General features: G+C 50.4%; 1 protein-coding gene across 5 annotated transcripts in view; it reads left to right on the top strand.

The window, feature by feature from the left end:
• ZFHX3 (zinc finger homeobox 3) overlaps nucleotides 1-18,840 on the top strand; it is a 246,900-nt gene that overhangs the window by 79,824 nt on the left and 148,236 nt on the right. For 3 of the 5 annotated variants that reach the window (XR_014305965.1, XM_082712315.1, XM_082712314.1), the window contains exons 2-3: nucleotides 7,880-10,638; nucleotides 15,452-15,948. Coding sequence is in view for 4 of the 5 variants with exons in the window: in XM_082712315.1 (XP_082568441.1) it covers nucleotides 7,926-10,638; nucleotides 15,452-15,948 (3,210 nt within the window). In the remaining variant the exon portion in view is untranslated. The remainder of the gene's footprint in view (nucleotides 1-7,879; nucleotides 10,639-15,451; nucleotides 15,949-18,840) is intronic. The other 2 variants (XM_082712317.1, XM_082712316.1) reach the window with 1 other exon arrangement.

The raw sequence follows: 18,840 nt of genomic DNA, 5'->3' as shown, positions 1-18,840 counted from the left end.
CATACCACCGTTATCAAAACTAGAAAATTAACAGTCAGCTAGGACAATTATCTGACCTACGGACCCGATTCAGATTTTGCCAGTTGCCCTAATTATGCCCTTGATGGCGGGGGTAGGGGGGAACAACCCAGATTACATGTTGTGTTCATTTATCATGTCTCTTTAATCTCCTTTAATCTGAAACCATCCTTCAGTCTTTCTTTTGGACGACACTGACATATCTGAAGAGCAGAGGACATTTTGTAGGCTGTCCTCGATTTGGATTTGTCTGATGTTCCCTCCTGATTAGATTCAGGTTTTGCGTTTTTGGCAGGACTGTCAGGGAAGGGATGTTGTGTTCTTCTCAGTGTATCCTCTTGGGAGGCACATGATGTCCGTTTGTCTATTCCTGGTGATGTTAACTTTGATCATGTGGTGAAGGTAGGGTCTGCCAGGTTCCTCCACTGTAAAGTTATTGTTTTTCCCTCTGTCATTAATAAATGTCTTGTGGAGAGATACTTTGAGGCTATATAAATATCCTGTTACTATTCGAACTTTCATCCACCAGTTTTAGTATCCATTGATTCTTGCCTGAATGGGATGATGGTTCCCAAATGGTAATTTTCTAACTCCATAATACCCTCTGCATTTATTAGGTAGATTTCTATTAGAAGGAAGAACTTTCCCTAATCCCACAGTTTTCCCCTAAATTTATGAAAGGTATGCAATTATGGATTCTTATTTTATACGTTGGGTTGTAAACTTTTACTCTCATGTAATTTTCTTGCTTGCATTGTCCCAGTTTGAGCAAGTGCGGGGCCCTGTAGCCAGTTCCGGTGCCTTTTTGGCACACTCTCTTCATGCTTCGAGCATTTCCTTTTGTTCTGGCTCAGAGAGATGCTTCAGGCTCCTCTTGCACTCTCTCTGCCTCCCAGCCCAAGAATTGGCCATTTCTTCAAGGGATCCTAGTTCCATTTAGTGGAGAAGGCCGTTTCTTCAACTAAGAGAGGAAACAAACAAACACAGAACATCTTCAGAGATCATCTCTCCCCTCCTCCCCAAGAATTCTCATTCCTCCCCGTACCTTTTCCCTACAATTTTATTAAGCACTTATTACATCTTGGAGATGGAGAAGACAGAGATGAAAGGGACATGGAACAACTTAGTGGCAGAGATAGACCAGCCAACAGATAATTACAGCAGTGTGATAACCGCAGAATTGCAGTGTTTCCGTATGCCAAGTGCTACCATGGGATCACAGAGAAGGAGGTTAAAGTTGACTAAGGAATCCACTTGATAACCCAGGCATCTTCACCTTTCACGGGACTGAGAGGCTACCCGATGGAACCTTCTGGCAAAATCCCCTCCTCAATTCCTGTAACTATGGAGTGCAGTATCTCATTGAGTCTACATTCCATCTGAGAGTTTTGATAATCTTGAGAGAGGCTTTCCTTTCTTTGAAACCGAACTCGAATTTCCTCTTCAGTTCCCCCCATGACTCATGGTTAAGCCCTGAAGCTTGGGCAACCGCCTGTAGCTAGTCCCCTGTGTCCGTGCTGGTCTGCTTGGGGGTCGTTGCCTTGCCCTATGCTGGGAATTGTCTCTTCTGTCTCCCGAGCTGCTCTTGGGCAGCCATTGGATCATGCTCTGCTCTGTGAGACCAGGCTCTTACGGGTCTTTCCTGGGTGAATCATGACATTCCTCATACAGAGAAAAGGATAGGGATATGAACCCTGCTGAGTTTGCACAGCTCTGATGTGTCCCTGTAGCCGGAGGTCCCCTTTCTCTCTTTGGCTGCCACATCAACATTGTGCCTGGTAGTGAAGTAGCACCCCCCAGGGAGTCTTTGCGTGAACTCCTGTTATTCCAAGTCTCTTCTCTTCTCTGTCAGTTTACCAATTGCTTGAACTTTAAATATAGGGCTTCATACCCAGTCTTTCAGAACTTACCATGTTTGGTTGGGCCTGTCGTTCCCACCAGCTGAGATCTTATTTTGTGTCTCCATGCCACCATCTGGCCCAGGAGTTGGTCAGCCCTCTTAGCTTTCTGTACATGACATACTGTTGTGTGTGCTTGGTTTTGTCCCTTAAATTGTTGGTGCAAATGAAGGGAACCCAGGACAAGACAGAAGGTCAAGGCATGCCACTAGACACACTGACATTTGAGTGGGTAATTTAGGCAATAGCTTCTCCTAGCCACAAAATCAGCTAAACTTTATTATCTCAAAGACATTTTGCCATCCTGGATACGAGGAGATGATAAACTTCGGGATACCTTATTAAAATCAAAAAGTCCTCTCTCATGCATTTCTCAGATCATTGAATCTAAGTAAAGCTATTTTTCAGTTTATTTTATGTGAATGTTCTTACTGATTCTACAGCTAATTGCTAATTTTCAGGACCTCCTTTTTTTTTTTTTCTTTCTAATTTTTCCCTAGATGCTGTTCAGCAGCCATCAACTCTTTTCTAAAACTGTGGGGGAACTTGCACTGTACAATGTACAACATACCTTTTTAAATCTAGTATCATCACTTTATCCAAAAGGATGTACACACACATAAATCTTCCCCTTTCTCTTGCTTTATATTATTTCTGAGTGCTTTTCATCACTTAACATTCTTTTTGTGGTCTCTCCCTGGCAAGAATACACACTGAGATCTGTTTATCACTGATGCCCTAGCATCTGACACATAGTAGGTACACAGTAAATATGGAATGGATGAGTGAATGAATACATATTTTGGTTTATGGCCTCTGGAATCTACCTCGTTTTCTCAAAAGAGAAAGAAAAAAGGATAATGTGCTTCTCATTCAACTCCTTGAACACCTCCTACCACTCTCATTACCCCTTCTCGGTGTGAAGACCTCCAGGTAACTCTCCTCCCCCGACTATTCCATAAAAGGGTAGTGTTTGTAAATGGGCACGTGGTTTTTACATAGCAGTCCTGGATTCCCAGGATCTTAGAATGGTCCCCAGGTCCATTAAGATTGAATCTGAATGTTGGATATAAGGACATTCTGGAGTTCTCTTAGAGAAATAGACATTAAAGAAAAATGTCAGGTGCCTGGATGGCTCAGTTGGTTAACTGTCTGCCTTCGGCTCAGGTCATGATCTCGGGGTCGTGGGGTTGAGTCCCATGTTGGGCTCTCTGCTCAGCAGGGAGCCTGCTTCTCACTCTGCCTCTACCTGCCATTCCCCCTGCTTGTGCTCACTTTCTCTCTCTGTGTGTCAAATAAATAAATAAGATCTTTAAAAAAGGAAAAAATAAAAAAGAATGTCTTAGTGTGGCTCAGACCACAGGCTGCACAGTCAAATTAGGGTTTTAGCATTTAGTTCTGTATAGTTTGCAGAACCTCAGCTTTCCCATCTTTAAAACAGGAATATAAGTGGCACCCATCTCACACCGTGGTTAGGAAGTGGTGTGGTCTCTGCAGGACTTAACATGCTGCCTAATTCAAGAAGGGATGGCTTCCCTCAGGATGGTTCTCATTTTAAAAAATTCAGGAAAGAAAGATACAAAGGAGGAAATGAAGTCGCTTATAACCTCATCCCCTAGCAGTTACCACTATAAAAGTTCTGATGCAAATTTTGTGTATCTCCATACGCAGACCTGTATATGCTTCACTCACTTAGCATCCCATGAGATCATTTTCCCACGCCTACAAGTAGTTTGTTTACACAGTGATGTTTTATAATGTCGGTGCGCTATAATTTATTTGGAGACCCCCTTGTTTTGCCAGATTATTTCCATCTTTTTTTTCCCATTAAAATGTCATAATGAATAGTACTGTATCTCTGTGCGTGTCTTGGGTGATTTCCTCGAATAGGGGAATTGCTGAGTCAAAGGGCATGTGCGTTTTTTGAGGCTCTTGCTGAATGGGCTCAGGGAGATGGTGCTCCCCTGGCTTCCGCTCCAGCAAAGCAGGCTGCTTCTGGAGAATGGCCCGCCTGCTGGGTCTCTTCTTTCTGGTGATGCAGCGTGGGTTACTCGCGGAGGCAACAGTTTCTCCCAGTCTGGATTCTCTGTTTTTCTTTTCTTTCCTTTTGTTTCTTTTCTTGGTTTTCTGCCAAACAGCCTCTTGTGAAAGGACCGCCTAATTAACCCTGTGCTAATTAACAATTTAAAATTACACAGTGTGACTGTTCGTGTTTAATTCTCTGGAAGCTGGAGAAGAGCAGGAACCCCCTCTCCTCCCTAATAACTATATCCTGCCTTCCACCACCGCCCCCCCCCCCCAGCTTCCTGGTAACTGTTGCATTAGACCCAGTCCCGTCTCCTTAAAGGAATGTAACAAAACTGTCTTTTCACATCTTCCCAGTTGAAAGAGGGAGATAAATGACTTTGTTAGTGGCCCAGCTTAATAGGGAGTTTTATCATTTTAAACAATCTTTGGAAAATAAAGACTGCTGTTAGAAAGGTACAGGGGGCTTTACAGGTAGGTTCCAAAGGAATTGTTACTTGTGAGGAGCAAGGGTGGGGGCTCTTGAGGAAGGTGTTGGAACTTTTCTGTACAAAATGACTTCTCAAATGGCAGATTTAAACTCCAAGCAGAGAGTATGAATCGGAGAGAACTGGATCACTCCTGTATCTTCCCTTTGACGATCTTACTGGGAAGATGTGTTCTTCTGAAATTTAACTGAATTTTCCAAACCCTGCACATAACTGCAAAAACCATGTTGAGCACAATGTTGCCCGGGGGTGTGGGAGGGGCATGAATAGAATGTGTCTGTGTTTATAAGGGAATTGGGGGTCATAAGCTGCAGAAGAGAAGCAGGCTGCAGAAGTTGTGGGTTTGTGATGTGTGAGCTGGCCCTGGCGTGAGTGAAGGACGAGGAAAGGGGTGCAGAGCCAGGGGTAGGGGGTGGGGGTCTGAGCAGAGCTGCTGGTGGGGCTGTGTGTGAGAGCGTGGGGACCCGCTGGGTTCCCAGGCTGCCCTCTATAACTGAAGATCATTGATTTTACGGGAAACCATGTTTACAGACAGAGTGCTGATCGACCTGCCGAGTTGACTTCTGCCTCCTTAAGTAAGAACTACCTTTTTCTTATTGACTGGCTGATAAACAGAGTGAGAGGGACAGCCGGCTGGGTGGGAGAGTTCTGGATAGCCTGAGGTCCTTGAGCTGAAGGATCAGGCAGGTTTAAGAGATTGCTTCATCTCTGTCCTTAGGTCCCTTCTCATCCACCCCGGCCCTACGCCTCTCTGGCACCTGTGGGGGAATCCAAGGCTGACCCTACCTGCTTACCTGGCAGTCCAGGCACGGAGCCTGGAAAAGATGGCAATCTGGTGAAGACATCATGAAGCAGAGAGTGGCTCAAGCTTTAGGGCCCGTCCCCAGGGGATCATGTTAAAATGCAGATTCTGATCTGGAGTGGGGCCTGTGGGTCTGCATTATACAGGCTCCCTGGTGAAAAACGGCGCCACTTGTCCCTGAGCCACACTTTGTTTAGCAAGGTTATAAATGGTTGTGCTTGTCACGGCCAGCGTGGATTAAAAGGAAGCCTAGTGCATAGATTGTGACGTGGGATCCTTCTTGGCCACTGGTGTCTTCATGGGCTGTCGTCACTCCTTGTGAATAAGTGGTATCCCACGTGGCCTCTCTCAGGGGAGATGTGTCACCACCATGGGCGCCATCTGTCTTTCAGAGGTGGCCACAGCGTCATCCTTTCTTGACACCTTTTGCTTGGCTATAGAAAACAAAGTTAGGTGAGTTTCCAAAAGTCCCAGTCATGTAGCCGAATGGCTTGTGGAGGAGGAGGTAGGAGAGAGCAGAGCAAGAAAAGCCCACCTATTAATTGGTAAACGCTTGCAGGTTTCTCTGGCCTAGCCCAGGCTGGAGAGGAGATTGGCTTTGCTGTCGATACTCAGGTCCCTAGTGAAGCATCAAAGCTGTTCTCCTTTATCAATCGTGGCCTCCCCTTCCAGCATGTTCCTGTAACTTACCAAGCATTTATGACATTGATTTTACAATCGGGCTGTTAACCCTCCCGCCCCTTCAGGCCTGCCAACCTTTTTGGCCCGAGCTGTCAATCAGATGTCGTCCAGCCAATCAGGCACCTCCATAAGAAGAGCCCCCTGGATTCTCACCTGTGTGCCAGCTAAGCCTTCTGAAGTCCCACTGCATTTACTGTTTGGTTTGGCTTAGTGTAGTCATCGTTGTTTAAAATCACTGTGTCTTTTCTAAGGCACACAGAACTCGGTTGTAATGGAGTTTGAGGTTACAAGCTTGAGAGGTGGGGTGTGCGTGTGTGCGCGCGTGCGCATGTGTTTTTTGAACAAAATAGAGGACACATTCTTCCAAAAAGTTACTTCTCCAGAGACTTCTGGTAAACCTGCCTTTCCCAATTTTTCCCGAGGGGGAGCTGTTGGCTCACTGTGCAGTCAAGAATCAAGAAATGAAAAAAGAATGGGCAGATGGGGGTGGGGTGCGGGAAGAGAGAGACCGAACCTAGCCAAAACCTTCCTCCGATGTGTATGAATGAGACGGGTGGAGAAGCAGCCAAGAGTTCTCTAGGAAGGAGGCCGAGGGGGAGGGTGGCCTGGGATTTGCAGGCGAACCATCAGGACCGTGCGAGAGGCTGAGTTGCCTGTAGGATCCATGCCGGACGGAAGGGACACCCCTGTGATGATGTGACCACAGGAGCAAGAGAGGTGGCGGGTGGCCCGATGCCTCCCTCCCCGGGGAGGCGAAGTCTCAGAGGGCAGATTCAACTCAGTGGCACTTTGGAGTCCGAAACGGAAAAGCCCCAGGGCTGAAGGGCAGCTGCTTGCGCAGCTACTAGTAACTCCGAGGCAGGTGTGGAACGGGGGGCCGGCCGAGCCCGGCTCCTGTCTCGGCTTGCCACTAAGATCCCTGACAAACCACCACACCAGGGGTGACTGGGCCCTGTCCAGACAGGGCAAGGGCGATGCTGCTGGACGGGGAGCCGCCAGTTGAGAGGCTGCCCAGCCATGTCGAGCTGAGATTTCGTGCCATCACAGTCGTGGTCTGAAGCCAGCTCACTCACAAGCAAGAGTGTTCTGTGGGTTTGGGGGAGGAGGTGGGATCTGGGAGATCTGCCGTTTGGTTCACAGTGTCAGGGTGGCACTGGGCCCGTTTTTACATTTAGCGCCTCAGTTGTACTGCTTGTCAAATGGGATGGTGCTTCCCAGAGCCGGAGAGGATGAACGTAGCCACGGGCCCTGTCGAGGGCTGGCAGAGCACGTCCAGGCCCCGCAGACTTGCTCTCTGAGCCGTGCAGCCTTCAGTCACTTTCGTTTGAGCTCTGAACTAGACATTTGGCCAGTAAGAGCAACGGCAGCAACTTCACCTCCAAATCAGCGAGCGTGTCCCCACACAGGTTTACCGTCCTTTGTCTGGGGGTACAGACTCTTCGTCCTCTCGTCCGTCCCTCCCTGGTGTTCCCTTGGCCCACAGACCATGGGGTCAGCCAACAAGGACTTGGTGTCGGCCATCTGTATGCAGTAGGGCCGCCATTGTGCGTCCTCGGCGGGACCCGGCGAGGTGATGCGACTGTCCTCTTCTGTGGCCATAGCCTGGCCCCGACTCTAACGCGGTGCTTGCAAAGAACGGAAATTCGAACCGGTTTCCAGGGGGTAGAGCAGCCGACAGTCTGAAGACAAAGAGGGGGTCTCCTGTGTGCCCCCTTCCCTATGCTCCCTACTCTTGCCACAGACCCTGGCCATAGAGACCTGGTGCCAGCTGCCTCCTGCACGTTCGTTGGACGGCGTGGGGCGATCGCTGGGGTCCCTGCTGCCCTTGCGGTCTCTGTTGTGGGTGTGGACAGAAGCCTGTTAGAGTGCTCAGTGCGGGACCTAGCCTCGGCCCTCCTAACCTCTTTCCTTTCTCTCTCTCTTCCCCTCTCTCTCTCTCCTCTCCCCCCCTTGCCTCTGCTCTTCAGGTCCGATCCGTACTGGGTGCAATGAAAGCTCCACGCAGGCCTTACCATGGAAGGCTGTGACTCGCCTGTCGTCTCGGGGAAGGACAATGGGTGCGGTATCCCTCAGCACCAGCAATGGACTGAACTCAACAGCACCCACCTCCCCGACAAACCCAGTAGCATGGAGCAGTCCGCAAGCGAGAACCACGGGCCCCTGGAGAGCCTGAGGGCCCCCTTCAATGAACGCCTCGCGGAGAGCACTGCCCCGGCTGGCCCCGCTGCCGAGCCTGCCGGCAAGGAGGTCAGCTGCAACGAGTGCTCGGCCTCCTTCGCCAGCCTCCAGACCTACATGGAGCACCACTGCCCCAGCGCGCGCCCCCCGCTCCCCCTGAGAGAGGAGAGCGGGAGCGACACCAGTGAGGAGGGGGACGAGGAGAGTGATGTGGAGAACCTGGCTGGGGAGATCGTCTACCAGCCCGATGGCTCAGCCTACATCGTCGAGAGCCTGAGCCAGCTGACCCAAAGCGGTGGCGCCTGTGGCAGCGGCAGCGGGCCTCTCCCTTCGCTCTTCCTGAACTCTCTCCCCGGGGCGGGGGGCAAACAAGGGGACCCTTCTTGTGCTGCACCAGTCTACCCACAGATCATCAACACTTTCCACATAGCCTCATCCTTCGGGAAATGGTTTGAGGGCCCAGACCAGGCTTTCCCGAATACCTCAGCCCTGACGGGGCTCAGCCCCGTCCTGCACAGCTTCCGCGTTTTTGACGTGCGACACAAAAGCAACAAGGATTACCTGAACAGCGACGGCTCTGCCAAAAGCTCCTGCGTATCCAAAGATGTTCCCAACAATGTGGACCTGTCCAAATTCGATGGCTTTGTGCTCTACGGCAAGAGGAAGCCCATCCTGATGTGTTTCTTGTGCAAACTGTCCTTCGGGTACGTCCGTTCGTTTGTGACCCACGCGGTGCACGACCATCGAATGACCCTGAGTGAAGACGAGCGGAAAATTCTTAGCAATAAGAACATCTCCGCTATCATCCAAGGGATTGGCAAAGACAAGGAACCCCTTGTAAGTTTTTTGGAACCAAAAAACAAAAACTTTCAACACCCTTTAGTTTCCACAGCTAACCTCATAAGCCCCGGACACAGTTTTTATGGGAAATTTAGTGGCATTCGAATGGAAGGGGAGGAGGCTCTCCCAGCCGGCTCTGCTGCGGGCCCCGAGCAGCCCCAGGCTGGTATCTTGACCCCCAGCACCCTCTTGAACCTTGGCGGGCTCACCAGCTCGGTCCTGAAGACCCCCATTACCTCAGTCCCCCTGGGGCCTCTGGCCTCCAGTCCTACCAAATCCTCAGAGGGCAAGGACTCTGGGGCAGCAGAAGGAGAGAAGCAAGAAGTGGGCGATCCTGATTGCTTCTCCGAGAAAGCAGAGCCAGCCGAGGAGGAGGCGGAGGAGGAAGAGGAGGAGGAAGAGGCGGAGGAGGAGGAGGAAGAGGAAGAGGAGGAAGAAGAGGAGGAGGAAGACGAGGGTTGCAAAGGACTCTTTCCAGGCGAGTTGGACGACGAACTGGAGGACAGGCCCCATGAGGAGTCTGGGGCCGCGGCAGGTAGCAGCAGCAAAAAGGACCTTGCTCTCTCAAACCAAAGCATTTCTAACTCCCCCTTAATGCCTAATGTGCTCCAGACCCTGTCGAGGGGCGCAGCTTCTACTAGTTCTAATTCTGCTTCTTCCTTTGTTGTCTTTGATGGTGCGAACAGGAGGAATCGTTTAAGCTTTAACAGTGAGGGCGTCAGGGCCAATGTGGCAGAGGGCGGCAGGAGGCTGGACTTTGCTGACGAAAGTGCCAATAAAGACAATGCCACAGCACCAGAACCAAATGAAAGCACAGAGGGCGACGATGGGGGCTTTGTCCCCCATCACCAGCACGCTGGCTCCCTCTGCGAGCTTGGGGTTGGGGAATGCCCCTCGGGGAGCGGCGTGGAGTGTCCCAAATGCGACACGGTCCTGGGCTCCTCCCGCTCGCTGGGCGGCCACATGACCATGATGCATTCTCGTAACTCGTGTAAGACACTTAAGTGCCCCAAGTGCAACTGGCACTATAAGTACCAGCAGACCCTGGAGGCACACATGAAGGAGAAGCACCCGGAGCCGGGGGGCTCCTGTGTCTACTGCAAAAGCGGGCAGCCCCACCCCCGGTTGGCGCGAGGCGAGAGCTACACTTGTGGTTACAAGCCCTTCCGCTGTGAGGTGTGTAACTACTCCACAACTACCAAAGGCAACCTCAGTATTCATATGCAGTCCGACAAGCATCTCAACAACATGCAGAACCTGCAGAACGGAGGGGGGGAGCAGGTGTTCAGCCACTCCGCCGGGGCGGCGGCCGCGGCGGCCGCTGCTGCAGCCGCAGCGGCCAACATTGGCAGCTCTTGCGGGGCCCCCTCGCCCACCAAACCAAAAACCAAGCCCACCTGGCGGTGCGAGGTGTGCGACTACGAGACCAACGTGGCCAGAAACCTGCGCATCCACATGACCAGCGAGAAGCACATGCACAACATGATGCTCCTGCAGCAGAACATGACCCAGATCCAGCACAACCGCCACCTGGGCCTCGGCAGCCTGCCGTCGCCCGCCGAGGCCGAGCTCTACCAGTACTACCTGGCCCAGAACATGAACCTGCCCAACCTGAAGATGGACAGCACCGCCTCGGACGCGCAGTTCATGATGAGCGGATTCCAGCTGGACCCCGCCGGGCCCATGGCCGCCATGACGCCTGCTCTAGGTGAGGCTGAGCGCGTGCGCGTGTGTTCTCGTGACTTGAGGTGAACGGGGGAGCAGTGAGGATAGACCAAGGTCCCGCTGATTTGGTTCGTTCTGTCACGTCCTGCGGATTCGGCTCTGATGGTTCTTTTTGCAAGACTTGGTTTTGTGTGGACGTGAGTGTCTGACCATCAGCTGTTTCTCTCGAGGAGCCCTTCTGGTGTGCGTATGGAGGATCGAACCCGTGCAGCAGCCACACGACTCGGTTCTGGCTCCACGGGCCGGGATGAAAATTTCAGTGTTGCCTCTAGTGTCGGGCTTCTGGTCGACTTCCCTCTCTCTTCCCGTCTTCTCTTTCTTCGACCCTTCTGCAGTTTGAAAAATCGCCACAATTCATCCGAAACTTTCGGGGTCCGTTAAATGTTTGCTGTGACTTGGGAAACTTGCAGCTCAGGTTTTAAATAGGGACAGTCCTCTCCATTAAGAGCAGCTCGAAACCGTAGCGTACCTTATTCACATAACCAAAGGCTGGTTCTGTGCGGAGCGGGGAGCCATCCAGATAATGTTCTGCAAACTTCTCCAGTGTATTCATGAGGAGGATCTCGATGCAAGAGACCCGTTGCCTTTCTTTATGGTCTTGCGTGAGTTGTCAGGGATAAGTATAGTTGGGAATTCAGTTGCCCTGAGGCAACCATAAAGAATGGTGTGCTAGATGAACAATGAGTAAATTCTAAAACCATACATCAGAAAGTGCAAAGTTTTAACGTCTGTTGGAGGAGCCTTTGTTACCATGAGAAAACAGCCCATGTTAGAGAACGTGAGCTGGCTGTGCCCAGACAGCCCGTCTTACCCACTGGCTGCATAGCTCTAGAATGGAGTCAAGAGGATAGGATTGGGATGCCAAAAGCCATGAGTCTTTCCATGAAAAGGATCATGAGCACTTTTGGGGGAGAGTCTCTGTAGCGAGAAAACGTGCGAATCAGTTCCACGAGGACCAGTGCGATGGTTGGGCTGTTTTTCCCCCACCTACCTTTGCCTCAGATGGGCACTGCCTGGTCTCCATCCCCCAACCCTGCTAATCTCCTGGGACCAGTGATGGTGGCCTGACTGAAGTAGTAGTCCCTTCCTGACATGAGAATAAGTTGTTCTCGGCAACAGAGTGTGAGCAAGTACCTTTATTCTGGTGGTTTAGGTTAATCCCAGTTGGCATGTCTTTGTGTGGTGTTTTAGTCCTAATTGCTGCTGATGAGTTATATTTCATAGCACTTAATTTGTTTTTCCTGCTATGCACTTAAATTTGGATCCTTGCTACTTTAATTCTTGTTTTCTATTTTGGAATATTGACCTGTGGATCCTTTATTACCAAACGACTTGAAGAATGTTTCACCAACTGGTTAATAATGGATGCATAGGGATCAATCATCTTATTTGTCCCCCGAGTGAACCATAGGGGATATACACCAAGGGATGGCCTCGTACTGTAAGACATTTTTTTTTTTTTTTTTTTAAGCCTGTGGGAATTGGGGTTTTCTCATCTGGAGATTTAAAATCTTGGGGAGGCAGATCTTGGAGTAAATCAAATCTGATGTAAATGGAATGAAGGCACAGAAAATGGATGGGTTCATACTGGGTCAAAGTGAGATCTTTTTAATTACCTTGAAAACCAGTAATTCTGACTAAGGCTTGGATGAAGCAATAGAAAAATACGGTGCTTTTCATACCAGCTCTCTGTGAGTCCGCGGGGCACCATGCATTATGGCCATATGGCAGGTGCAAAAGAGACAGAAGAATGGATCCCTGTGTTCTGGATGTACATAGCAGACCCATACTTCATTTATTTTTTTAAAAGAGAACAGAGCTTTTCCTTCTGAGGACCTTCTCCAGGTCAGCCAAGCATAGGCCCTTGAATTTTCAGGGTTACTGCTTATCAGCCAGGGTGTGTCTCTGGAAACCTCCTGTGTCCACCTTAGGCCCCAAGAGCTGCTGAGATAGAGTGAGAGTCACAAGTGCTTTATCCTGGCAGCCTGAGTGGGGGGTGTGGGTACGAGAGCGCATGCGCGAAGGACTTAGGTGTAAGTGCTTTGACCTGGGCAGAGGCCAACACATGCAAATGTGAAAGGGCCATCACGGTCAGTTCTGTCTGCAGCCCTAGGATCCTTCACGAGGCCACTTGTGAGAAGGCTGTAGGTATTACTAGGTATTCCTGGGCTCTGCAGGGGGAGAAACATTTTTGTGAAATCCACTTCTACTTACCAAGTTACTCCTTCCTTTGACAGAACCTTCTCTTTTGTGATCCCAAGCAGATGCTGATTCCGGGGATGCTTTCTTCCTGGAGGGCTTGGAGGAGAGGGTCGGCACCCTTGGGTCTGGTCTGGTAGGGTGTGCTGCCATTTGTAGATAAGATACTAGGCTGGAGGGCATCTGCAGATATCCTTCCAGGCATCCCCTTAGATGATAAAGTTTAGCCCAGCCCCGAGAATCAGGTAGCTTACAGAGGTGTCTGCGTTTTTCCCCGGGAGCCGACTGGCTATAGGACACCTGCCTGAGATTTCAGTAGATCCTCTGCTTCTGTCTTTGAGTCTAGAAGCTGTCTTTAATCCATGTGCCTCTCAGACGCAGACTCTCGTGGCAGAGTGTAAATTCTAGTGTTAGATATGTGTGCCCCCTCGCTCAAGAGTAAAACTCCTGCTGAGTTTTCACTTCCAGGGGGCGCTCTTCCTAACTTCCTCCGCATTGGGTGAGGTTCCTCCACTTCTTGCGGGGGCTGATCTGGTTCCTTCTTGTTCTGCAGATCTGTAGGAGTCTAAGCCTTGGGTTTGTTCCTCCAAGGTACGTTCTCCTCTGGAGTTTTGGCTTGCCTGTCGCCTTCATTTCACTGCTTCTCAGTGTCTGTCTTTGATTTGCATTTCAAGAGCTTGAAATGGGAATAGGGACTTCCGTCCTCTGTGCGTTTGGAGGATTTCTCATTTTTACTCAGGCATCCAGCAAGTGACAGCTGAATTTCTCTTTAGAGCAGTATTGATGTGCTGAGGTTAAATTTAAAAAGTGGGGAAAATCTGATGCTTCAGGTGGTTGGCATCAGAAACAAATATATGTTTGCTCCTTGTCTTACCCTCTGGGCAGTTTCTGCTTTGACTGAACACTGCTTGTGTTTCATGGATGCTATCTGGCCTTCGTCCCCATTAAGGGATGGAACTTTTAGGCTTTTTTTCTCTCTCTCTCTTTTTTTTTTTTCTTGTCCTAAAAAGAATGTCTTAGTTATGGCTCCTCTCACCAGCAGAGATGGCAAGGGAGGAGACAAGCAAAAGCTTCTTGAGCCTTCTGGAATGCACATTGCAAAAGATTTCTGTGGCTTGGTACATTGTGCACAGGCTTCAAACACAGCCAGACTGCTCAGTAGAACCTGTAACTGATCTTCTCATTAGAGTTGCCTCATGTAGCGTAAATAAGAAAATCATTAAAAAAGAAATCTTTTACTTGATTAGCCACTAACTTGGATTATAATCAGTCATTAAAAAAAAAAAAAGTAACCTCAGCCCAGCCATAAGTAAAAGGTCAGATCTGAGTATCATTTGGGGAGGGGCAGGGGAGGACATGGTAGCTCCTATGTGCATGTGTTTGGGGGAGAGGTAAATCACAGAAGCCAGTGCTCAGTGTTCTGCTTGACTGTATGCTGCTCGGGAATGGAGGGAAGACTGCTCTTTCATGATAGAAATAAGAGTTTGCAGTTCTAATATCCCAGTGAATGAGAGCCCATCCCCGGTTTATGTAGGGCAGTGATGAGCTGAGAAATAACAGGGGTGGAGAGGGAGGAGCAGACTCTTTTCGGGAACTGCGAGCTGACCTTTGCGTGCCATTACCCGTCTTGATCCACTTCCTGAACATGTACCATTTTGGTTCTCTTTTAACCTTGTCCTGCACAACATCTGTGTGGGGGGCTGGGCACTCTCTAGAGGTTCAGTCAGGACCTCTGCCCTACAGAGGGATGGGGACACAGGCCTCTGTGTGTGCCTGATGAAAACAGAGAATGTGACGTGTCCTGTAGCAGACTTACATTTCATACATAGTGGGGGCTCAGAAAAGGGGAGTGACTGCGTTCTTGGGGACCTGTGGGAGGAGCTGGCACCATTGACAGGCAGGCAGAATATTGATCCGTGGGGTGTGCTGAGGAATTAGGGAGACCGTTGCCCAAATCTCAGATGGAGAGCTGCACCCTCCGCTGCAGTAGCCCCCAGCCACATGTGGCGATCTAAACTTAAATGAGTTAAAAAGAAATAAAACTAAAAATTCAGTTGCTTGGTTGCAGCTTAGCCGTGGCTGGTGACTAGCCCATCGGACAGCGCAGGAAGTTCCGATGGGGCCATGCTGCTGTAGATAAATTCTGGGCCCTGTTCTGATTTACCGCGAAGGCTGCGTATCTTAAAATGCAGCTGTAACTAACTTCCAGCTTTTAGGGGTCTGGAGTTTCAGATTCTGTTATGTCCAGTGAATGATGTTTATTCCTATCTTTTCTTAGGTCTGCATAAAGAAATGAATCGAAATATTCAAGAGATTATGGTTCTAGATCTTCTTTCCCAAAAGCAATAAATGAATGAATGAATGAATGAATAAAGCCTTCTGCAAATTTCAGAATGTCCATGGGAAAGATCCGAACAGATAAAGTTGATTTTGGGGGCTTGGGTGTTCCCAGTTAGTAGTGCCTTGCAACACTTTCAATGTGATTTTTTTTTTTCTCCACTACCCCGGGTTGAGGGTGGAGGAGCCTGGGGGTGCTTCCACTGGGGCCGCAGCTGTGAAACTGGCCTCTGATGCTCTCCCCCTCTTCTTCTCTGCAGTGGGCGGTGAGATCCCCCTAGACATGCGCCTCGGGGGCGGGCAGCTGGTGTCCGAGGAGCTGATGAACCTGGGCGAGAGCTTCATCCAGACCAACGACCCGTCACTGAAGCTCTTCCAATGCGCTGTCTGCAACAAGTTCACCACGGATAACCTGGACATGCTGGGGCTGCACATGAACGTGGAGCGCAGCCTCCCGGAGGATGAGTGGAAGGCCGTGATGGGGGACTCGTACCAGTGCAAGCTCTGCCGCTACAACACCCAGCTCAAGGCCAACTTCCAGCTGCACTGCAAGACGGACAAGCACGTGCAGAAGTACCAACTGGTGGCCCACATCAAGGAGGGCGGCAAAGCCAACGAGTGGCGGCTCAAGTGCGTGGCCATCGGCAACCCCGTCCACCTCAAGTGCAATGCGTGTGACTACTACACCAACAGCTTGGAGAAGCTGCGGCTGCACACGGTCAACTCCAGGCATGAGGCCAGCCTGAAGCTGTATAAGGTAGGACCCGGGCTCCTTCTGGAAGGCGTGCATGGGTTCGCTGGGGGTTGGGGCCTGGGATGGCTGCGGACGGGTGACAGTCTGTGTCACAGTGGGGTTGGTGACCAGTTGGTGTTGGAGGGGGTGTTGGCGTCTGCTTCCTCGTTAAGCTGCTGCATGCTGGTGGCTTCTGGTAACCAAAGGTTCTCTCTGAGGCTGCCCCATTTTGGAGGGCAGGTTTTATGGACAGCAGCCCGATACGTACCTCTCGACTCTGGACATCTGGCCTTTTCTCCCTTACAGTTGTTTGTTAACGGCTTTTACGTACCTTTGTGTTCCTGCGTTGCCCCATTCCCCTGCGTTCTTTTTTTTTTTTTTTAATGATTTTATTTATTTATTTGAGAGAGAGAGTGAGAGAGAGCATGAGCGAGGAGAAGGTCAGAGGGAGAAGCAGACTCCCCATGGAGCTGAGAGCCCAATGTGGGATTCGATCCTGGGACTCTGGGATCATGACCTGAGCCGAAGGCAGTCATCCAACCAACTGAGCCACTCAGGCGCCCCTCCCCTGCGTTCTTCACGCTCCCCTTTTCCGTCTCTTCCCACCCTTCTCCCCCTTGATCTATTCTCTCCTGGAGACCCCTGGAGTACAGAGTTCATTTGTTCATGGATTCATGGATTTGTTCGTTCATTCACTCATAGATATTGAGCACTTCCTGTATACCAGGTCCTGTTCTAGACACACGCCTCCCTCCATGTACAAAGTAGATCAAAAACAAAAGTCCCTGCCCTCCTAGTGCTCCCATTCTCTTGTAGGGAGTTGGGTGATAAACACAATGAATAAATTGCATAGTTGACTACAAGGTGGCACATGCTATGGGGCAATTTTAGGGTCCTTGACGGGGAGCTCCTTTGTTCTTTCTCCCTTTGCTTCCCTGTCCCGGGCCCCCTTTCTCTTCCTCGTATTTACATTTCCCCTCTCTTCCCCTGGGCTGCTTCTCCTCTCCCCCTTCACCTCTCCCCCTCTGTCTTCTCTTCCTTCCTTTCTCCCTGGCCCTCCCTGGCCCTCCCCACCCCCTCCAGTCTCTCTCTCAGTCCATAGACCTTAACGGTGAGGAGGAGGTGCTCACATACTGTAAATAGTCCTTTCACTTGCGAGGCAGAATTGCTCCAGACGTTTCTATTGATTTTCACTGGACTTAAAGCCTCACCTTTTTCTCTAATCATCCCATAATGGCTTTAGTATGAACAATCAGGTACAAATCGCCATAAATCTGCCCAGCCTCCTCCCACATGCCTTCCACACCCTTTTCTCTTTGCATTTTCTCCCTTTTATCCTCAGCCTCTCCCCCCACCACCTCCCTTTGGCTTTCACACCCGTTCTCACTCCCGTCTTTGGGCGAGGGAGCCTTTCTGTTGACCCCGAGTGAGTTTATACCCTCACTACCCCTGGTGATTTTAAAGAGAGACTCCAAGTAAGGCTTCCGGTCCTGCCCCTGTGTCAGCCTCTGCCGAGATCGGTAACTATGATTCATTTTACAATTGCTCGTCTTCAGCTTGGCAGGAGGCCTGTGTAGTGTGGATAAGAAGCCACGTTAGGGGAAGGAGGAGAAGACAGAAATGAGGTGGTGGCACTAGAAGGTTCTGGAATTGACTGCCGACCCCCAGCATGGATGGGCTGGGGCATGGTGCAGTGGGGAAGGTCTGAACACCCAAGCAGCCAGCTCCCTTGTTCTAAGCGAGCAGGATCCTCACTGGATGGTTTAGTTTTAGACCACCATTGAAAGAAAAGGCTCCTTGGGGTCAGTTTAAGTTAGAGGTCTCATGCAGCCATAAGGGGGAGGTGGTTCTGATGTGGTCAGAAAACCTGACGGAAAACCTATAGAAAGAAACTTTTCAAAGGACTTGACTGAGCAAAATTAGTTCAAAGTACTGCGCGTGGCCACGGAAGATTGTAGGCAACTTTGATGAGGGTTGTTTAGAAGTGGCAAGAAGCCAGCCTTTTCCATCTGAGGAGAGGAATAAAAACGCTCTTTGGATGATAAAATGTACATGGTGGTGATTCGCTCTCCACGCTACACCCTCCAGTGAGAGTATACCACACCCTTAGCTTTGCTTCTGAAGGGCCTGGAACCTGGAGGATTCCCTGAGATGATGGCAGGTCCCCAAACCACCTTCGCCGGTCACACCTAGCGAGTCAGGTTGAGGCAGTTTCCAGGGTGGATGTCAGGGAGGAGACGGGGCTTTCCATCTGGGTTTTGCTGAACTATGGACACTTTTCCTCCCTGGCCTTACTCCTCCCCCCACCCTCTCTTTAATTCAAAAGATGGAGAAAACTCGGACTTAAAAAAAGCAGTGCGGGTGGGAGGGCCATCGATATTGGGGTGCAGGATAGAACTTGGGAACCAGCGCCGGAAGGAGAAGTCCCCAAACAGTGCACTTGCCTGGCACAACCCCAGGGGTGAACACCGCCCCCGCCCACATTCAGAGCAGAATTCCCTGTGTCAGGAGCCGTGGGTCATTAGTCTGGTCTCATTAGTCCTTGGGTAATGAATGTCCCCTGGCTTGCCGTGGCTCTGCTGTGGGGGCGGGGAGCGCTCAGCCACTCCTGAGTGACACGGAGATGGGTTTCTTCCAGGGCGCGCGCCAAGCCTTCCGGTCCAGCGGTGTGACTAAGACAGACTTCTCCTGCCACTGAGGGGGCTCCCTGTCCTAGGGTGTCATGAGTCTGTAGATTTGGGGCGGGGACTGGAGGTGGTTGAGTCAGTTTTTCTCTAGGCCCTGGTGTGGCCTGTAGTAAATGGAGATTGATTGCATGTTATTTTTCCTCTTGCTAATGTAATCCATTAGCCCAGCACATGCATAATCAGTTTAGAGCACAGTTAACTGGATGTAATCGAGTTCTTTACTGTCTGC

The sequence above is a fragment of the Mustela nivalis genome, assembly GCF_964662115.1.
Source record: "Mustela nivalis genome assembly, chromosome: 18".
Classification (NCBI taxonomy): Eukaryota; Metazoa; Chordata; class Mammalia; order Carnivora; family Mustelidae; genus Mustela; species Mustela nivalis.
Note: the sequence above shows the minus strand (reverse complement) of the source record. Positions and strands in the feature narration are given on the sequence as shown.